Source organism: Cyprinodon tularosa, unplaced genomic scaffold, assembly GCF_016077235.1.
Source record: "Cyprinodon tularosa strain WSP-4 unplaced genomic scaffold, ASM1607723v1 ctg602, whole genome shotgun sequence".
Taxonomy (NCBI): domain Eukaryota; kingdom Metazoa; phylum Chordata; class Actinopteri; order Cyprinodontiformes; family Cyprinodontidae; genus Cyprinodon; species Cyprinodon tularosa.
Genome location: NW_024039344.1, coordinates 7,313 through 28,424, shown reverse-complemented (window position 1 = coordinate 28,424; position 21,112 = coordinate 7,313). Strand labels below are relative to the sequence as shown.

At 35.7% G+C, this 21,112-nt stretch overlaps 2 protein-coding genes across 3 annotated transcripts in view; one reads left to right on the top strand and one right to left on the bottom strand.

Annotated features, from left to right (window-relative positions):
- The window catches only part of nptnb (neuroplastin b), a 53,020-nt gene extending 45,651 nt beyond the window's left edge, over positions 1 to 7,369 (top strand). The window contains exons 5-9 of one of the 2 annotated variants that reach the window (XM_038307200.1): positions 206 to 339; positions 428 to 701; positions 5,926 to 5,935; positions 6,039 to 6,112; positions 6,201 to 7,369. In XM_038307200.1, the coding sequence (XP_038163128.1) occupies positions 206 to 339; positions 428 to 701; positions 5,926 to 5,935; positions 6,039 to 6,099 (479 nt within the window). In that variant the 3' untranslated portion in view covers positions 6,100 to 6,112; positions 6,201 to 7,369. Of the gene's footprint in view, positions 1 to 205; positions 340 to 427; positions 702 to 5,913; positions 5,936 to 6,038; positions 6,113 to 6,200 lie in introns of both variants that reach the window. The other variant, XM_038307199.1, reaches the window with a different exon arrangement.
- rec114 (REC114 meiotic recombination protein) lies at positions 6,725 to 16,911 on the bottom strand. Its single transcript, XM_038307201.1, has 6 exons — positions 16,734 to 16,911; positions 14,240 to 14,329; positions 9,916 to 9,999; positions 9,518 to 9,688; positions 8,571 to 8,648; positions 6,725 to 7,753 (listed from the first exon to the last, which is right to left on the bottom strand). The coding sequence occupies exons 1-6, from the start codon at positions 16,806 to 16,808 to the stop codon at positions 7,589 to 7,591; spliced, it is 663 nt and encodes a 220-aa protein (XP_038163129.1). The 5' UTR covers positions 16,809 to 16,911; the 3' UTR covers positions 6,725 to 7,588.
- Between the last annotated feature and the right edge of the window lie 4,201 nt (positions 16,912 to 21,112).

The window sequence follows — 21,112 nt, the reverse complement described above, 5'->3', positions numbered from 1 at the left end:
CAGACAAGAGATAACGGATACATCTGCAGTATTCACTTAACCTGTGCTGCATCCACATCTTAAAGTAAAATAAAAAATTGAAAGAGAAACAAAGTACAAAGGCATTTTATGGGGATATTTTAACCTATGGCTGGAATTAAAATCTTTCTCCCTATGGCTTTTTCTCTAGATAATAGTTTATCTCACTCCTGTTTTCCTTTCCTAGCAAAGCCCCACATCACCGGCCACAAGCGAAGTGAAAATAAAAACGAGGGGGAAAATGCAATGATGTACTGCAAATCTGTCGGTTACCCACATCCAACTTGGACATGGCGAAAGGTCGACGGAAATTCCTACAAGGTTAACTTTGAATGATTATGACACTAAACATGCATACAGATTCTTAAACTCAAGGAATGTGACTTTGTAAATGGTCACTATTTTTCAGGACATTGACAACTCCACAGGACGCTTTTTTATCACAAGCAGAACCAACTATACTGAGATCAACATACTGGACCTGGATATAACTACTGATCCTGGAATATATGAATGCAACGCATCCAACGCCATTGGGAACACTGCAGAAACCACGATACTACGAGTGCGCAGCCATCTTGCACCACTTTGGCCTTTTCTGGGGGTGCTTGCGGAAATTATCATCCTTGTAGTTATCATTGTCGTGTATGAGAAACGCAAGAGGCCAGATGACATTATTGATGGTAAGAAAATCTCTTCTGTTGCAAGGCATTCTGAAGTGTTAAATAATAACCTGAAAAGGGAGTTTTCAAATCGAATCAGTTATTATTTTAGGTTATTTTAGCTGGTGAAAAACTCTTTGTTTTTTTCCAGTAGACTCTGTTAGATGTGCCGTAGAAACCGGCTTAGAGGTGCGGACTCTGGAGATCTGGAGAGATCAGATGACTTTCAATTGATATTCCTCCTCTGTTTTCTTTTTTCATTTAGAAGTAACAAAGCAGACCCAATGGACTGTTCATTTAGGTCACATCTTAAATGCATGCAAATGTGACCAATATCATTTAGAGTTGGGAATGAGGCCAAGCTCGCCCTGGATTGAGTTGCTGTTTGTGTAGAGAACTAGCAGCAGTTAGAAGACAGACGGAATAATTGTCAGCACATGTAGTCCCAATATGTAACTTAATTGGTCACTATTCTTCTCCCCTTTCCCCTTCCTTTCATATGGAACCATATACTAAATGGGTGGTAAGTGAGAGATCCTGCATGGTTATGAAGATCTGTTTTCAGTTTGTATGTTTTTCCTTATCAGCCTCCAGCCCATTTAAGATCTTTATTATCTCTGATGAGAAAAAGCTTTGAATTTAAACTGACATTTCCATTTCTGTGACGATGACCAGATGACAATCTTATCCATTTATTCACTGTAAATGTAATGTAATAGGTCAATATTTTGAAAGCTGTTCTTTGACTGTGATATAATCCAGATATGATTTTAACCAGACACTATACTATTGAAGGAATTTCCTTAAAGTGAAAAAATTCAAAGATTTCCAAGATTTTAAACGTGAATTTTAGCACTGCAACTAACGATTATATTGCAAATCGATTAATCTGTCGATTCTTTTTTCAATTAATTGAATAATAATCGGATCGCAAAAATGTTCCACAAAGAAGACTATTTACAAAACTAAACCAAGTAAAAATAAAAATGTTTCCACTTGAGGAGTTTTGTATCGACAATATTGACAGATGAAAAAAATAGTTTTCTTAAATGCAAAGTGTTACTTTTTTTTTTTTTTTTTACAATGTTGGTATAATTGCTGCTCTAAGTTTTCAGCTAAAGGGATGTTTTAGAACTTCTCTACTCCAGTTAACAATTAATCGATTAAAAAATTAATTGAGGATTATTTCAATTATCGACAGATCACGATAAATTGTTTAAGCTGTAGTGAATTTATCTCCAAACTAAGTTGAATTTGTAACAGTTAAGACAGATGTTACCTCCCGTTGTCCAAGCACAATTCGTAAATGGTTAATCTAGATTAGTAGATTTTGGATAAGTAAATCTAATAAGGCAGAACTATTTAAAATGTCAAACCTCTGTGAAATTAACAGGATTATCTGCCTTGATAAGAGTTAACCTATTATCTGTACTTTTTTGGTAACCTTAATCAAAATATTGATCAAGTGGGATAACTAAGTAGGACAAAAAAGCTTAATCCATTCCATAGTTTAACCTGAAAGTAAGTACAACTGTCTAATTAAAATAATTTGCCTTCATATGCCTATAAGTTGTGACAACTGTGCTTGTATCTGGAAGCAGAAACCTAAACCTGGTACCTGTTTTCCACCAAAGCTGTAAAACCAATATTTTCTACACCTAACTAGCTCACTTTTTCTGAATGTTGCTGACACTGCTATTAAACTTTTTTTAGAGTATGCAGAAAGCCCGAAATACATTTTTAAGCAAACTGTAGCTGCAGCACACTGTTGAGATTCCCTAAAAAAATCTCTCTAGGGAAACAATCCACTGGAAGTTAGATGCATCTTGGAGCATCGAACCACACCACTACCATCTTGTTTAACAATCGTTTTCTGGAATGTCATGATACTTTTAGGTGAAAAGTATACACCTTCCATTTTCATCTTGTCAATCCGTTAAATATTTTACCAAAAACCTTGGTAATTTTCAAGATGGCTTTCCTTTCAAAATTGCACACGAGCCTTTGTGATCTTTGATCCAGCTGTTTTTAGCTTCAAATCATCCAATATATTTTGTACTTGAAAGTATCTATAAGCTTGTTCAAATGGTTCACAGACATCACATAAAGTAAATGTTATAAATCTTTGGGTTAACATTTTAGACATTTATAAGAACTCTAAACATTGAACTGCTTAGTGGAGACTATTTTATCCAATAAAAACTAAAGAAAAACAAGCTCCAGCCCATCTTAAACTAATATCCTCTCAGATACTAAGTCTGTGCTCCAGTTATAACTCTCGTTGTCACAAATATAATTTGCAACACAGATAGAGTATAAAGTCAAGATTATTTGTGTTCTACATTGAAAAAAAACAAACATTTTCTATTATATAATATTTTCTTTACACAAATTCAACTCCTATTTATCTTCCTAACAATTTCTCTCCCACTGGTAGAAACTAATCCGTTCCTCCAGTAAGCGCCTTGGTGTCAGCGTGCAGTGCAGCTGATTGTTTAACAACACTTTAGACTGAAATGGCTTTTTCTAAACATTTCAGCACAGTGTAAAAGGGTGATTCTCAAGCTACAGTCATATTTGCTCATGGCTTTTTTTCAGAAAAACCGAAGCATATTATTAGAAATATTTTGATTCGTTCTAATTCATCAAAATGCATAGAAACAGTAACTGACAGCGGTTGCAATGTAATTACATGAATATTATATAATGTATATTATGTACGAATATTATATAAATAGATATGTTAATGACTGTTGTGGAAATTACAATGTTTAGAATTTTCTTTAAAATCTCATGACGTATTAGCATGCTAATCTCTGTTTTACAGTTAAAATACACTCAAAATACTCTAAATTAAATGGTATCTTTGTCATTTGTACATTTAAAGGAATATGAGCAAATAGGGAAAAAGAATATGCAATGCTTGGTATTGATGACCAATAAACCTACTCTTGGTTTTGCAAAACTTTCCTTAATTTTGTTTCTTATTCCCCTTCTCTACATGGAGCTAATGCTGCTTTCCTGCTATTAGCTTTCCTCTCATAAGACAACTATTGTGGTTGCAAGTACGCAAAGGTTAAAAAAAAATTAAAAGGTACAGTTTCATGGTACAAATGACAGTGATCCCGAGGGTCATGGGTTCTTTTTATGAAAAATATAGAAAATACCAATATATCTTTAAAACACTTTATATTTATTCATTAAAATAAGGAATTTCTGTGCTATTGTCAATAAAGGTCACGCTGAATCAAATTTCATTTCAGTCTTATAAGGGACAGAGATTCCAAAACCCACCCAATGGGCAAATAGCAAAAACACTCAATATAAAACAACTTTTTATATAATACAAATAGTATTACATCTTTCATAATTTTTTGTAAGTTTGTCTGTGTTTCCAGGACAGGTCCGGCAGAATGGATAAAAAAATGACAAACATGTTTTTTCTTATTTCTGTCTGGGACACAAATAGTTTAATAGTTAGAGAATAACCCAAATACAGAAATTCATTTTCATATTTACCATACATGTTTACATTTTTTTAACATAGTATATGAACCTAAATCAAATGAAGCATCGTTTTTTTGCTGACCTTTTGAATTTAAAATTCAAAGCTTAGACAATTTTTAGAGCGGCAAATGTTACGTGGCAAACTAAATATGTAGGTTTAAACCCCTCTTTTTCTCCTAATAAATAAAAGCTTTTTTTTATTTATTTGTTATCCTAACCACTATCCTATAGTTTTTGTATGTATAAATATATTTACAAAGAGTCAGCCTTCATGAGCTCCACAAGGTTTTCAGTCAACTGAAAACTTGAAGTGATTAAGGTAGGTTATATTTGCCATGTTTAAGTCATTCAAATCAGGCTGAATCCCAGCTCACAGCCTTCCTCAAATCTCCTTTTAGCGTGCACTGTTCCCAGCGGTTTTTGCCCATCTGGGTGCGTTATAATTTCAGGTCTCTTGATGGCTTAGCTGTGTTGGAACAATTTTTTTTTAAACTCCAGTCTAAGGCAGGCATCTCCAAAGTCGGTACTCGAGAGCCGCTGTCCTGCAGGTTTTAGAGGTTTCCTTGCTCCGGCATAGCTGATTTTAATTGAAAGTTGATTAACAGGCTTTTGCTCAACTGCAATCATCATAATCAGCTGTGCTAAAGCAGGGAACCCTCTAAAACCTGCAGGACAGCGGCCCTCGAGGACCGACTTTGGGGATGCCTGGCTTTGATGCAGAGGCTGATGTTTCTGTATCAGCTGTTAAAATAAAAAATTTTGCTGTGTGATGAATCTACTATTTAGTAGGACACCAAAATATGTTATTTGATAAAGTGAAATCACAATTGATGTTTTACATATCTGTAGTTGGACTAATATCACACAGTAAACGCTGTTGTTAGTGCGCTTGCAAAGGCATAACAGTGAATTTGTGTCGTATACTACACATCCAAAGTGTGATAAAGCTGCTAAGCCGACAGATTTTCCTCCTCTTGACAGAACCATATTTTCTTGTTTTGGTCTAACATTATAACAGCCATAATCTGCTCCATTTTAATACCATGGAATGCTGCTAATGCTGCTTATCCCTGACTAATAACTGCATGGAAAATAGTTAACCTGCTGACACATTTCATTTGTTTGCAAAACACCAACAACCCTACATAACCCAAGACTGAAGGGGTGTGAAACCATTTTATTTCTTCTTTTTGAAAACCACCAACAACTTCCAGCATCTTTTTGTTTTTTGTTTTCCTGAAACACTGTATGAATATCACTTATTTCCCTATTTTAGTACACAGTTATAGGTTAGGTCTTTGACAACTTAGATTGTTGCTTTATACAGATAAATGTTAAATATCAACATGGTAATAAGTCCCAAGTCTATTTAAATATACTTAATGTAATTGAAAGATGGCTTTAAGTGAGCCATCTGTAGCACTCCTACACAATGTTTCTATTTGAAATAAACAAGAATCCCATGAGATTTAGATGTTATGTAAGGTTAAGATTATAATGTTTGGCATGCAAGATAGTTTTTTTTTTTATTTCTAGTCCTGGTTCTGTAGAAAATGCAAAATACTGAATGCACAAAAGTTTTATTTACATCCTTTTTCCAGCCTTCGAAAACTTGACTAAAAAAAAAACACATTTGAAGTCATTTTCTGCAGGTATTGTATTTCTGTTCTATTTTTTTCTCCCATTATGACATTGTGTTTCTGTCTCGTTTCTTCCCATGTCACAGACGATGAACCAGTCGGACCAGCGTAAGTAAATAATAGCTATACTGTGAATTAGATTTGTCTTAACCTACTGCATGATCTTTGATTTAGTACGGTTAAGTTACTAATAAAACTGCTTTTATCCAAGGAAAACAAACTCAACAAACAACCACAAGGACAAAAACATACGCCAGAGGAATACAAAATAAGCAATTTACCCAAGTAAGACTGTGTTGAAAGGGATTTTTAGTAGGGTCTAAGTGTACGATATGCAGAGGATAAACCCCTAACCATGATTTTCTCCCCACAGATGAGACGGCTTAACTGCATTTTTTGACGACATGCAAGTATCAGAGGTTGACAAAACTCCAGGCAGTGTGGAAAAATAACCCATATCCTGTCTCATTCTATGAGCAACAATATCAGCGTAACACTGGCAACAATAAGAACTTACAGTAATGGCTGTCTTAAGCATGCCTTATCCAGTCTTAGATGGCAATTTCAGGATGATGAATATTGACTAATGCGCCACAAAGGTGTACGCATTTCCAATGTGCTGTTGATGTCTCCTTTATTAATTTGAACATGTCCTCAACCGAGGTGATCCCTTTTGTATTACATATCATGTACACTGCATGCAAGATTATAACGCAATAGGATACTCAGAATAGACTTTTTCTGTTGTTATCCCTCGTGTGGCTTTTTTTGCATCCAAACCACATGTTTTTTATGGAGTCATCCTCATATATATATATATATATATATATATATATATATATATATATATATATATATATATATATATATATATATATATATATATATATATATATATATATATATGTTTTTATTGAGATTTGTACAGCATATCATTGTCATTAAATTATATGATTTGTGAAAAGAAGTCTACTTTTAACAGAACTTTTATTGTGAAGCAAGGGCTTCAACGTCAGGCAGTATTTAAATTTAATTGAGAGTGCTTACAGAAAATGACTACTGTGTGTTTAACTATCTTAACAAAAAGGATATATGTATTATTTCTATTTTCTTTCCAGAGTAACTTAGGTGTCTTGTATATGTTGAAGTATGAGTGTTCAAATGATAGGAAATCTGTAAAAAAAGATATTTTTTTTATAATTCCCAATTTCAACTCATTGATTTTTACTTTCTATTTTTTTTTCTCTCTTTAACTGTATAGCATGGCTATAATCCTATGCAATATGTATTCTTAAATAGATATATGGAGGGCAGTTTGTTTTACTCAGTGAAGCTTTAATCTTGTGGGATCACTTGAAAGCTGGCATAGATTCACTGCTGTAGCTGCATGACTCCTCTTTCAATACGATGTATCCATGTGTGTTGCGGTGGAAAAGGACCTGGATTATGGGATGTGAACTGAGGGACCAGAGCATATAGCCACGATCAAACATATGAGTGACCAATATTTTTTTTCTTAATAAAAACAATATAAAACAAAAACTGTCTTCTATTTTAATTTCGAAAAACCCAAAGGGAAATGTATTATCTGTGCTAAAAAACATAAACTTGGAATGATAGCTTTGGAATTATATTTTAATTTCACAAGTAGAACGGTCAAGAGGATCGAACTGACGACACGGACTAACTAGAAAAAGTTTAGAACATCAAACATTGGAACTTGCTTTAACTTCCTGCCATCAGCTGGTGGTAAGATATTTCTCAGTCTTCCAGCAGTTTTTCCAGTTCCTCCTGCACCTTCTCTACAAACGCAGGGAAGCTGGGATCCAGCAGACACACACGCAGGAAGGCCTCCATATCACCTAATGCAGATGAATTGTGCCTATATATGTTGGGGAGAGCCAGAGGAGCTTCTCCCATGAAGTGCTGTGGGATGCAAGGAGAGATATTTAAGTCAATCCAAATGTCAGAATCTACGGCTGCATCTAAAAATTATTTCCAAAAATTCTGTAATTCCATTAATAAAGTGAAGCCCATTTAAAGATTAAATAAACAATTGTGGAGTACAGGCAATGCTGATAATCCAGAAATGTTTACTATCGCAATCATCAGGAAGACTTTTGATATTGTCCATATTTGCTCCACAAAAGCCTTATAGGAGTCTGCTAAAAAAGACTATTTACAGAGAGCTGTATCCAATCATCATGAGAATGCAAAGTGGAAAAATGTTTGGCTGATCGTGACACAGTCTGTTAAAGGTTTGGAGGAGCAAGACCATGTGCACAACTGCTGCATTCCCAGGGTTACTCCACTCCAAACCAGGGAAATTTAATGCATTGCATCATAGCTAGACTAAAAAGAAAAGTAACTAAACAGTCACGCCATGAACCAAACTCCTCCTTTTCAAGTGACTACAACTGTTATACTTCATCTGCAACAGAGAAAAGGTAAAGAAAGTTATTAAATCAAACACCTGTTCAGAATGACAGACCAAAGCCTCCATGTCATTTAAGTGCTGCTGTGGTATTTTTTTTCTTTTAAGATAAGCAGCTTTCATTCCCAGTATTCAGATAGGTGAGCACCTGATTCACTGCAGTGATTACTTGGTTGTGTTTATGTACAATTTAAATGTTCTGAGAAACTGAATTATGTATTTCATTAATATAATCTGAAGGTTAAATATGTAGAATGGTGAACATGAGATGGTTAAAGATTAATGTGCCGGAGTTTTAAGATTTCACACCTGGGTTAGACGCCTGATGGACACAGCACCTTGGGCAGCTCCAGCCTTTCCCTGCCCAGTTTCTTCTTGACGTGACTGCTGCCAGAAGATAACAGAAAGAACATTAAAGAAAAAAAGATTTGACAGACAGTGCAACAGCACAGAGTAGGGAGACCAATCAATGACCTCATTACTAATTGAAAATTTTCCACCCAGTGGAACCAAGTCCTTTCATCCTCTCCACAAACTTCTGCACTGTCTACCCATAAAGGTCAATTGTAGCACCATGGCCGAGTCCGTTTCTCTCTTAATCCTTCATGTTTAATGACTCAGAGCAAAGAAAAGCTTGGTGTTTTCATTTGAAGCCAAATTGTTCTTAATCAAATTTTTAATGCCACTTAAAAATATATTGTTGAGCACAAGCATTTCCTTTTACAATGAATATGCTGAATGAAATTCAGGGGTTTAAATATACGGCTGATATTTTCATAATCGAAAATACATTTTATAGTCATGTTCAGTCAAATAACTCCATTAAAAGCAGTTTTCCTACCGTCGGTGTTGGGTGGGTTTTAACTTAATCTCCTGCAAAATCTGGGATTATTCAGTAATTTTTGCACATATACTGTCCCACTGAATGTCATCCCTAAATTTAAGACAATGTAGTAAACAGCTCCTCCTAGTGAATACATTCTGCTACTGTTTATTGGGAAAAATCTTCCACCTCTAATGTAGTGAGCATCTATAGTTAAGAGTTTACAAAAGGGAAGTTTTCCCAAATAAAAGAAAAATAAAAGGGAACATATCATGTTAGTAGTGTGAGCATGCCAGCAGTGTTTTTTTTTCTTATCTTCAACCTTGTGGTCAACATCACTGCGTTTCCCTTGGTTTTGGAATTTGAATGGCCCTACAAAACTAAATGTCAGAGTAGCGTTTATTTAGATTTACTGACAGGTAAGGTTAGTAACCTGTGCAGCTGGTGGGTCCTCAGTGGGGGGCTGATTTGGATGTGTAGCAGAAACTTCCACAGCGGTGACAGGAACATACTCCATCAACTTTTCCATAGCCCGTGAAGACTGATTTAGGGCCTCTGCTGTGCTGCTCCCAGCAAACTGCATCCTCATCATGCAGTTCTCCCCCTGCAGAAGACCACATATTTGCCCAGTGTGTCTCCATCAATCAGTCATCGAAGGAAAACATCTAAGGTTTGCATAATTTATTTTCTTAACCTCTAGCTTTGCAAAAAATAAAAACAAAATATTCTAAAGTTGGTGCATACAGACAAAAAAATACATGTATAAACAACAGTAATAATAATGATCCAATTTTGATTGTCTACTGATTATTAATACTTTTTTTTGCTCACCTTCACTGTAAATCGAAACATCAGGGTATCATTTTTGTGCTGCACCTTAAGAGAATTTGAGCCCTCATTCAAAGAGATTGTACCCTGAAAAGTAAAGTAATAAAAATATATTTACAAACAGAATTAAATATATTTTTTTTTATTTGGATAGGTTATTATTTTTCAGTGAGATATTGTGGACAAATTAAAATGTTTATTTGTCTTAATGTTAGTACAAAAAGAGACAAAGAAGGATGTTTCCCAAAACTGTCTGCAGGGGTCTCTGTTTACTCAGTAACATCAAAGCTCCATAGTTGGATTTAATCATTAAACCCCTGAGTTAAAATGAAAAACATTAACTTTACAGTATGCTATTTTGAGGTAGATCCAATGAGTTTTTTCCTTTTTAATTCATTATCCTGAATTACAAAACTAGAAACTATCCAATCAGACTGTGGTGATATTTGATTACAGAAGTATTCAAATTTAACGTAAAAATTCAAATCCCCTGTTATTCTGTTTTCCAGCTAAATATCACATTTCCTTTAAGATCTTTTCAGAGCCAAAGGTTTAACTTCTCTGTATGTAATATCCCTAAGGATTAACTGCAGGAGTCTATAATAGAGCACTCTATCATCCTCAATGAATGCTCTCTGCAGCCTGACCTGAAAATATGTATGACTTGTCAACCTAGCACAGCAAGATAGCTGTGTCTCCTGCCAGAACATTATAAATCAGACTGAGTTGTACCTCAACTGTTATCTGTAGGTCAGAGGAAATGTTCTCCCCCAAGGCGAGACAAAACTCGTCCAAAAATAGTGGAGAGATTGTTTATAGAAACAAAGAATCACTCATAGCTCGGAGGGATTTTTCAATCTGGAAGACATCAAGTACAAAATCCTCCAAATATTAAAGTCGATAAAGTTACATGCATTTATGCAAAAAAATGTGCCTAGAATGATACCTTTTGTTTAAAAATGACATATTTCTCTGTACTGTTCTTGAACCCAAACAGAATATTTGGCTTTGCCCATCTGAAACAGTCAAATCCCAACAGATTTGAGCAGAAATGTCACACTCTTCAGCAGAATATTTCATAAAAAAAACTAATTAATATTTATATCCAGTGCAAGGGGACGAGAGGAGCAGAATTTGGAACTTTGCTTCCAAGCTTTACTTAAAACACGAAATCAGAGACGGGTATGTGGTTCACAGCTGGAGCCTTCAATAAATTCCCTGCAGCTTTTGTCTAATGTGATGCAAAGAGGAAATTCAATGTCTGCAGTTTTAACTGCTTTGTGCCAAAGTGTAAAAATGCATGTGATTTCTCTTTAGAGAAATTCTACACACTAAAGCATACAAAAGCATTTTAAAAAAAATATTTCATTACACCAAAGAAATCTACTTAAGATTGAAGCAATAATATCATAAATGACCCCTCACACCCCCACTATGGACTGTTCTCCTTGCCGCCCTCTCAGAAGAGACTTTGAAGCATCCGATTCGGTCCAGCAGATTCCAGAACTGTTTCTTGCCCACTGCCATTAGACTGCTGAATGTTATGTAAATGGGTTGTTTTATTGTATTTTATTATATTTATTAATAAAAAACAAACAAACAAATAAAAAAAAAAACCCTGAAATGTTAGAACTGTAAATATAGAGTCATATGTTTATATTACTGTTTTGATGTATTTTTTACTGTTTTCAAGGCTGCACTAAAAAGAAATGCAACTGTCTTTTTGTTTACATTTGTGTACACAAAATGACAAAATAAATCTGTCTAAGTCTAAAGTCTAAGTCTAGTCAGAGAAATTAGCAGAGTTAGATCGATGGCTATTTCTGATGTGAGCTTTAATGCAATAAATTAAATTACTTAATCTTTTCTTAAAGTTCAAGAGGCTATTTTAAAGAATCATAATTTAAAACACAAGCTAACCATAATTAAAAAGACAATTAAGCACTAAGGGCCGGATCTATCAAAGGTTTGTGTGTATAAAAACGTGAGCTATTTCACTGCGCACACTAAAAAATGTACAAACTGATCTATCAACAGCGTTCTAAAAGGATTTGGTCTTTAAAACGTGCTAAATAGCGCCTCTTATCTATCCATTTAGTACTTTTTCTGCAATGAATATGCAATATGGGGCGTTTACACGCAAAAGTGCGTCTTGTGGGAGGAGAACATGTAAATATATTAATTTAGCACTCGCAAAGTGATTTATCAAACCTGAAAGCAATTTTGCTAACGGTATCTGACTCTATATTTAACACGTTTCAAAAGAAGGTGCAAATGGTCTGTATGCGTAATTGCGCACACATGGCAGCGGTTATTGTCGCAAGAAGGGGACATCGAAATGAAGCAAGGAGACGCAGAGAACGCATTTTTTCACTCCGTGTGAATATTTTTGGAATGAACGAGGAAACGATCATCAAAACATATCGTTTATCCAGCAATGCCATTTTGGAACTGTTGGGGGAACTCCGAATGGATTTGTAGCCAGCCACAAGGAGGACCCACGCAATACCAGATATCACAAAACTCCTTGCAACATTGCACTTTTTTGCATCTGGGATCTCCCAATCTCGTTTTTCAGAAGTGCTGTCCGACGTTCTAAATGCCATGTCGCCCCGACGCCCTACCGGAGAACCCCGACCTCTGCGCCTGTGGAGCAACATGCCAATGCTGCGGGGATGCGTACGCGCAGTCATCTCATCCACAGTCACTTCTTGTGAGCATTTGGTATGTGCATTTTTCTACAGGCCAACACAAAACACCTGTTTTTGTTTTGTTTTGTTTTTTACTGCAGTGAAGTAGAAATTCAGCCACATACCACCTTAGGGAATAAAGGTTGCCAAAGTTTTATATATATATATAATTATTTTATTTTTTTGGAGGGGGTGGGGGTGTCACTGTAAGATTTAAATTTCTTAATGCACTAGTTTGTACAAACTACAAACTACTTTGCCGCAAACCACAAAACGTGCAAAACCATAATTTAAACAGGGCGTCTCCAACAGTTTTGCACCTGCCACCAGTTACGCAATCGCTCTTGTTAAATAACACGCAAACCATGGTCCAGCCCCTCGCGCAAAATTCCAGTTTGCGAGCGCATATTACTGCACGCAAAATTAGATCTTGATAAATCCGGCCCTAAATCTTAGAAAGAGGAAGTTTTTTTTTCAGCTTTGGTAGCAGTCGCAATACACTGTTTTGATGCACTGCCTAGAAGGCCATTGAGTTTCCAAGTACTATGAGTTTAGATACTTTGGCGATGATGTCTTTGGTCAGAATGATGCACTCTGATTGGCCTTAATGCAGCCACCTTATAGAGATTTTATAAAACAATTAAAGGCACACTATGCAACATTTTTCAGTTAATTAATGTGTTCCATAACGTTTTGGATGATTAAATGAGTCATTTCAGGTTGAACAAAGGTATTCTCGGCCGCCCTGGTGGTCTGTGGGGGAAATACTGCACTTGCAATTGCAGGAGCACCGACCCGCACCCACAGGCTCAGAAGTCTCGTGAGAGTCAGTCTTGCTTTACGGCCGAGAACTGCTACACCCCCCAGTTAAAAGCATTCTCGTTGCTAGCACAGTGGCGATCCTTGTGCAGTTATGCTACGTTCACGCAGCAAAAGCAGCAAAATCGTGTCTCCCCCACATACCAGCGGTGCGCCGACAGAAGGAACCCCTTCATCAGCAGCCGCTGGCCAGGTCACGTCCTCGCGGTTCACCGCGGCAGCTGGTAGGTGTTTTTCATCTAAATAATCTAAACTGCATATTCTGCCGGCAGATTTCTGCATTTTAAGTTAATTTAGGCGTCAATAAACTGTTTAAGAGGAGAGATCATAGCCTCTGATCATCAGCGCTGTGTCTCTCTCCCTGCTTCAGCTGCTCAGACGCGCTGGGCCTGCTGCTCCTTTGCTGCGCCTTGACGCGCGTCAACCATTGACTTTGCATGTAAACTCGCTGCTTCTGTCGCGCCAGCTGCGGTGTGAACGCAGCATTAGTCATTCGTTGCGTTCGCCTGTCTGCTAAGCTCAAAACAACCGCGCCTGGCTTGACGGAGAAACCAGGAGACCAGCTGTGCATATTTACGACAGTGCACTTTTACTTTCGCCCTCTGGGGGGAGTCTCGCTGGAAAATCAACACCGGTTGCATAGTGTACCTTTAAAGTTCAAGGAGAGCTGTTCTGAACAACTTTCCTGAGCTTTCAATGGGAGAGGATTGAAAGAAGATGAGTGCAAACAATGTGGATTAATTCTTGTATTCATATTACCGCTGCATGTTTTCTTCACATTTTGAACTGGGACTGTTAGTGATTACAACTTTACTTACCAAGGTCTCTTGCCCTCGCAGCACCAGCAGATGACCAGATTCAAACATGGTCATGATAATTGGAGGTCCACTGGGTTCTTGCTCAAAAACCTGCACAAGAAAAAAACAACAGGTAAATAAATTATAAATTTTTAAATTGCCTGCCCCTTCTTTATCTCTACAAGTGGCCAGAGTTGCTCTTCTCTGTATTTTCTGCTTTTCTCAGACTGCGAAACTGGATCTTCATTTCTGCAGATTTTTCTAGCATTACAATGCTTCAGATATCCTGGATATCAGAAAGTACTTCAACCATATTTGGGTATAAATATGAACAAAAAATGTATCTACATTTTTGTCAGTAAACAGAAGCAAAATACTTTCTTTTTTCTCCATATGTAGTTTTACGGATAAAAACCAGCTCTTATATCATCAAAGATGATCATCATAAAACAGCTTATACATGCTTTTATATAGGTATTTTTGTGAAGTATTTGATACATTTTGTATGAGTTGAAATTAATTAGACCACATGTGAATTGATCCAGGTCCGGGCTAAATGACTAGACTGTATCTGCTTAAGCCAAAGTTGATTCTACTTCTATCATCAATACATATAAATTAATCAGAATAACACAGAAAAAAGGAATTTTATTACTTGTATAATGTTATATTTTATACAGAACCTTATATATTGTATGGATTCAATAGGGCTTTTGATACATTGTTTGTTACTTCTGTTTTATTTATTATCATTATGACGTACAGCTAATGAAAACTACTCTAATGGAATTCATTTCGCAATGTTTCTTTTCCTCAATACGCACCAGAATTTAAATTGTGTGTATAAACCTTCATGTGGATGTAGCGTTAGCAACATTAGCAGTTTGTCTGAATTTGTTTAAGGTCGGTTTCCTGATCTTTCACACAATATGTAAAAATGCCCACAGGAAGCAACATTTCAGGTATGCAGGTGAGTCCCTGACTGATGCAGTCACTCACTCTTGGTGGAATAAAAACAGGAGTGGTGATACTAATGCAGACTAATGTTAGCATCCTTCCATGATGACGTAAATATTTAAACCTAGACATAGACAAACTTTATTGTCCTTTTGTATGCACAGACTGCATAAAGAAGGAAATTCCGTTGCATACAGCTTACATGAATGAGACTGTAGCTGAAATAAATAATATTACAATATGAAGTGCAGTGGTGTTATGATGTTTCATCGCAAGGAGAAAAAAAATTGTGCTCTCTTCATCATAAGAAAAAGGTAACAGATTTTTAATTTTTTCAGTATAATATGGGAAAAAATATATTGAAATAAAATTAAAAAATCAGTTAACTTTTTTTTTTTTCCAGTGGTCCTAATCCTCTTCCATATGATCCTTACTACACTAACAAGAAAAAAGTCTGATTTCCAGGTGATACTTTATTTAAGTCACTATTTATTTCCTTATGATCTTTCCTTATGAAATTTCATTCTAATCTAATCAGTTTTTCCAGTCATGTTTCATGTATTTTTGTTCATGAGCCCCCTATTTTCTTGCAGGATTTGTATCTTCACATATATAACAACTAATGATTTTTTTGCAAATTGATTAATTTGTCGATTCTTTTTTTCTTTTAATGGATTTATCATTGGATAGCCAAAGGTTCCTTAAAGATTTTCATGGAAATAAACCAGGTGAAACTAAAGCTTTTCCACTAGAGAAGTTCTGGATAGAGCATATTGACAGACAGAAAGGTTTTTAGTTTTTTTATCATAAATGTGAAATTTTATGTTTTTTTTTTAACTCCAGTTAACGATTGATAACTAAATTAGGTTACAATTATTTCAATAATTGATTCAACACAATTAATCCAATTAATTATTACAACCCTAAAGTTTATTATCATGTATATACTGTAGAGGGAAAAAAGGTGTATGGGGGATCAGTTGGACTGATGCAAAAAAAAAAATTATAATCTGTTTGGGTATCGGACTAGAAAAACAAAATAAAAAACAAAAAAAGAATCAGTCCATCTTTAAAGTGTCAAAAATTTGCTAGACTGATTTTGTAGAAAAAGTAAAATATGAATATATAGAAAAGATACAAAAAATGAATATTTTACAGTCAAAGTTTTAAACTATGACCAAAAAATATTCATATATTTCTTTAAATAATTACATCCGCAGTTATTTTATCAGCTCTTCATAAAAATCCAAATTAAACATATAATATGAAAAACTTCCACATTTCTTAAGATTTGCTTTAACATTTAAGTAAGCTTTATCTTGACCAAAAATATACTTCTCTAAAGTCTAAAATGTTGAGTGGTCCTATCAATAGATTATTATTCTAGGTTAACCTACAGTACACCAAGAATAATAAATTAAAGATATTAAATGTTAGCATCTGCAGCTGTTAGCATAGTAAGCATATAATGCTAACTCAACTTTAGCTAGCTTGAAACTAAAGTTTTTTCCTTTTAGCCAGCATACTGCTAAGTTTAAATTAAACAGAATTTGGTTACCTTCCATGATTTTGGTCCTTTATTAGGTACAAAGCACCCAAAGCGTCTTAAAGTCGAGGTTAGACTAGGTGCCATTCTTCAGAAGAGAGTACTTTGGGGGGCGTGTCTTCTCCCACACTTTTTGGCGCTTAAATGACATAAAATTCAAAGGACCAATATAAAATAAAAGATACATTGACAAATATTATTAAAAGAATGTTGAAAATAGTTTATATATATTCATTTTTATATATGTATTTATATATTATTATATATCTTCATTACAGACATATTTTTTTCATTTTAACTGCATTTTTCCTGTTTTTATCCGTTGACATTTGTCATGTTCCTTGACTTTAATTCAGCATTACGTCTTATGTTTTTTCCTTCACATATATAGAACTTTATCTCTTAATTTAACATTTTGCTCATTACAAACCTTGTAGGTATATTTTTGTGTTAATTTAGCAAAATATACAATATATATTCATGGCTATAATTCTTTTTTTTTAGTCATTCATTTGTGCACTCAGTTAAACTAAAATGACTTAAAAAAAAATCTGGGGATAAAGTATTATATATAATCAAAATCACAAACAGCACATTTTTGGGGGAAGTTTTATGTGCTGTATAAAATCAACACAGAGAGGAACTCATAGGCAAGGGGAAAACCGTGGGTAAAATATGTTCAATCTGAAAAACTCACACGGAGAGAAAAGACAAATAGAAGAAATTTATTGATGCAATTACTTTAGACTTTGGCGCTCAGACCTCGGCAGGAAAACATAGCGCTGAATTTTGATTTATTTGCATGAACAGGAGGAAAGAATAGGGCTGTTTCCCCCCCAGGCCTGAAACTGGTGGTAGATAGATAGATGAAGTTGGTCAGTCTGTAGACTGCTGGTTAGCGAGACGGTATGCTGAGCTTTATGGGGAGATCCAGTGGACTGTATCAGCTGATGCTAGAGCTTCACTCAGGGACCTCGAAGATGGAAGTCCAGCTTGGATAACACAGGTTGAGAGAACCTGTCAATGATGACCAAGCATGAAGCGACAGTGGAGAGGAAAAACTCCCCGCTGGGAAGGAACCTCTGGAAGAACCAGGCTCAACATGGCAGTCTTCTGCCAGACCGGCTGAAATGAGATGCGGAATGCAGTAAGAGTCTGTGAGGAATGAAACTCTGAAGAAGTTTTAGCTACGATGGTGGACGAGGGGCTGGAGGTGGATTGAAATGGGGTCTTCTGAATAAAGTCAGACACAGCGCAACCACCTCCTGCCCACTAGGTAGCAGAAAAGTTACGGATCGGAGGCCTTTTAAGATGAACTTTGGATGACGATTGGCTGTGCCGTAGGCGGATGAAGGCGAGTAATCAGTTTATTCAGTTGAACTTCTCACAAGGCTCCATTTCTCCACCATGAAACATAGTGGTGGCGGCATCATTCTTAGGTTATCATTTAGGGTTAAGGGTCTTGCTCAGGGACCCAGAGTGCAGGCTGTGGAAGTGGGGCTCAGGACGTCTGGATTCCAAGCGCAATGCCCTAACCACTATGCCGCCGCTCCTCCTAATGAGAATACATTTAAATAATTCTAAAAAAAAAAGTGCATATATATATATATATATATATATATATATATATATATATATATATATATATATATGTATTTATGTATATATATATATATATATATATATATGTATTTATGTATATATATATATAGAGAGAAAGAGAGATAGTGGGATATTAGGGCTGAAACAAAGATCAGGTCAACTAATTTAATAATCGATTAATCGTTAACTGGAGTAGAGAGAGAGAGAGAGAGAAAGAGAGAGAGAGAGAGAGAGAGAGAGAGGAGAGGCTAAAAACCTAAAAATTGTCCTACAATCAGTATATTTTGGACATTTTTTGATATTTAAATATAATCAGCCACCAATTCAAAGAGTCTTAATCATTACCTTGTATTTTGTCCTACTGAAGCTCCTTGATATATTGCAATGGGTTGTTGTTCTATCTAAAGATGTATTTCGGGGCAGTTGTTGCCATTCAACCCTTTATGCAGAGTATAGCTGTCAGGTTCCAAAACATCTTTTCCACAGCATCACCGATCTTGACAGCAGTAATTGTGTGTTGCAGATAGTAAACGGTGTGTTCCTCCAAAGGACTGTCAAAATGTTGCATTCTGGTTTAATTAAAACAAATACTTTGGGTTGGACAGTATTTAAAAAGCATTTTTTGTGAAATTGAATTGACTAACCCTAACCCTGATAGGTGACTTCTGTCTGCATGGCCACTCAACCTAAAGGGCTTATATACACTTTTGATGATTTTCGTGGGGGGTGTGTATCATATAATGTAGATCTAGTTGGGCACCCATATTGATGTTAATTTGATTTTCCCACTTCATAATAACAAAGCCACAACAAATTTCAGAATATTCAAAGCTCTTAATGTTTGTCAGGCACTCTTCTCCAAATTTGTCTTTAATAATAAGAAGAAGGAGAAATAATTAAAATGTATTAAGCCTATTCACAAAAAAAAACTTTTAGAAATGATTTGGCTTTTAACTTAGGAGTAAAGCAGTTTTAAAAAAAGACTAATCAAGTGGGAATGCTTATGCATTCCCACTTATTGTTTTTCTGTTTCTCTTTATTATTATCAAACGGGAATGCTTATGCATTCCCACTTATTGTTTTTCTGTTTCTCTTTATTATTATTATCAAGTGGGAATGCTTATGCATTCCCACTTATTGTTTTTCACTTTTAATTTTTCTGACTCTAACTAGTCCCGCAGTTTTCAACTGATTTCAACAATTTTGGTATCAAAACGTTCAACTTGTTCAGGAGAATTCGGCTATGTCTTTTGGTAAAGATATTTTTTGTAGTTTTCGCGATATTCAGCTTTTTCTGCGTTTTTTTTGTCCCATTGAAATGCATGTAGAATTCTTAGATTTCAGCAAAATTCAGCTAAACCTTCAGCATCTTTGACCTTTAACTACTTCAGCATACTTTCAGCTAGAAACACCATTCAACTTTTAAAATGTTTCCGTATCTTTCTGCTATTACTGTTTAACTCGGCTTTCTGCTAACTTTTACAGTTTTGCTTCAGTGAAGCTTCAAACTTTAAAAGAAAATTTAAAGATTTTCAAATTTATAATGGAAGTCTATGGACGGAATGTTCAGCTGCTAGAGTGTGCCACTCTAGCGTTTTCAAACATTTCACTCATGCCGAACAGCTTCAACTCACTCGCTCATTTTTTACCCTATCTGGATAAATTTTACATCAAAACGTAGGGATTTTTGTCAGGATTCAGGAAATGTAACCCTCATCTGTGTGGCATTTACGGTTTTCCGACAGTTTGGCCCAGAGCACGAAGAAGTCCACACTTCTCCAATAGAAATCCAATGAGAGCTCTCTGAAAATCCGAACTGAAAATAAAAAAAAACAGACTTTTTCGTATCGCTCCCATTTGGGAACCGTTTGACATAGCAACACGAGCCTTGTGGAAGTTGTTCCTCAGACCTTCCTAGCACTCACATTGAAGGAAGTGTGTCGATATCTTTTATCGTTTAGCTAGGAAAAAGGTTTGTTTGGGGGTAACAAATCTGTCCAAACCCCAAAATCAAGATTTTGACAATTATACACTTTTTTACATCGTCACCACGCCTAGACGAAATATTGTAGAAATATGAAAGTTGCACCAGTTGTAGTCCAAAGATGGCTGACGCTCACGGTGAAAGAATTTTTTGAATACCTAATACGGTTTTGGCTCACCGCTCGTTTGTTCGGAGGGAAAGTTTTGCTTTTGAGAGTTCTGCTCTACCATTGTGCTGCATGTTATTTAATGAGACCAGCAAGATTTCTCAAACCTTTTTATTCCTCCTTCCCATTAAGGTTGTGAATGAGCTACATCCATGACAGTTACCACAATTGGAGACAAAGGATAGCTCTCGCTTAGACTGAAAGAATTTTTTAGATACCATTTACGGTTTGTCTTCAGCACTCGTTTGTTCGGAGCTGCTATTCCCATTCAAAAAAGCCTGAGAGGAAAGGAACAAAAGTGAAGCGCATGTCTCTCTGTCACTGACAGGCTCGTTAAGCGTTGTCAAGGTAACCGTGCTTCAAAGAGATTTTACCTCCACCACTTTAAACAGCACATTTTAATCTAATGCAGGGAGACAACACTGATTTAACATTAGGAAGTGGATACAATATGACTACTGGCAATGACCCTTCCCTTCAGACGCAACCCTGATAGACTTTCAAAATAAGACTCCGAGGACCCTTCAAAATAAAAGCCCCTAAATTAAACTCATTTTTTTTTTCCCAGCATATGGCTCAACATTATGACCCAAACTCAACCACTTTTTTAAAAATGAGACTCTAGGGGGTTTTCAAAAC

What these genes read in the sequence shown, in the direction of transcription:
- rec114 (XM_038307201.1), bottom strand. Translation starts at nt 16,808, where the DNA reads ATGGCACCTAGTCTAACCTCGACTTTAAGACGCTTTGGGTGCTTTGTA. An exon ending in TGTTTCGATTTACAGTGAAG is followed by an intron (nt 9,689 to 9,915) that starts GTGAGCAAAAAA and finishes GGTCTTCTGCAG; the next exon opens with GGGGAGAACTGCATGATGAG. An exon ending in CCATCAGGCGTCTAACCCAG is followed by an intron (nt 7,754 to 8,570) that starts GTGTGAAATCTT and finishes TGCATCCCACAG; the next exon opens with CACTTCATGGGAGAAGCTCC.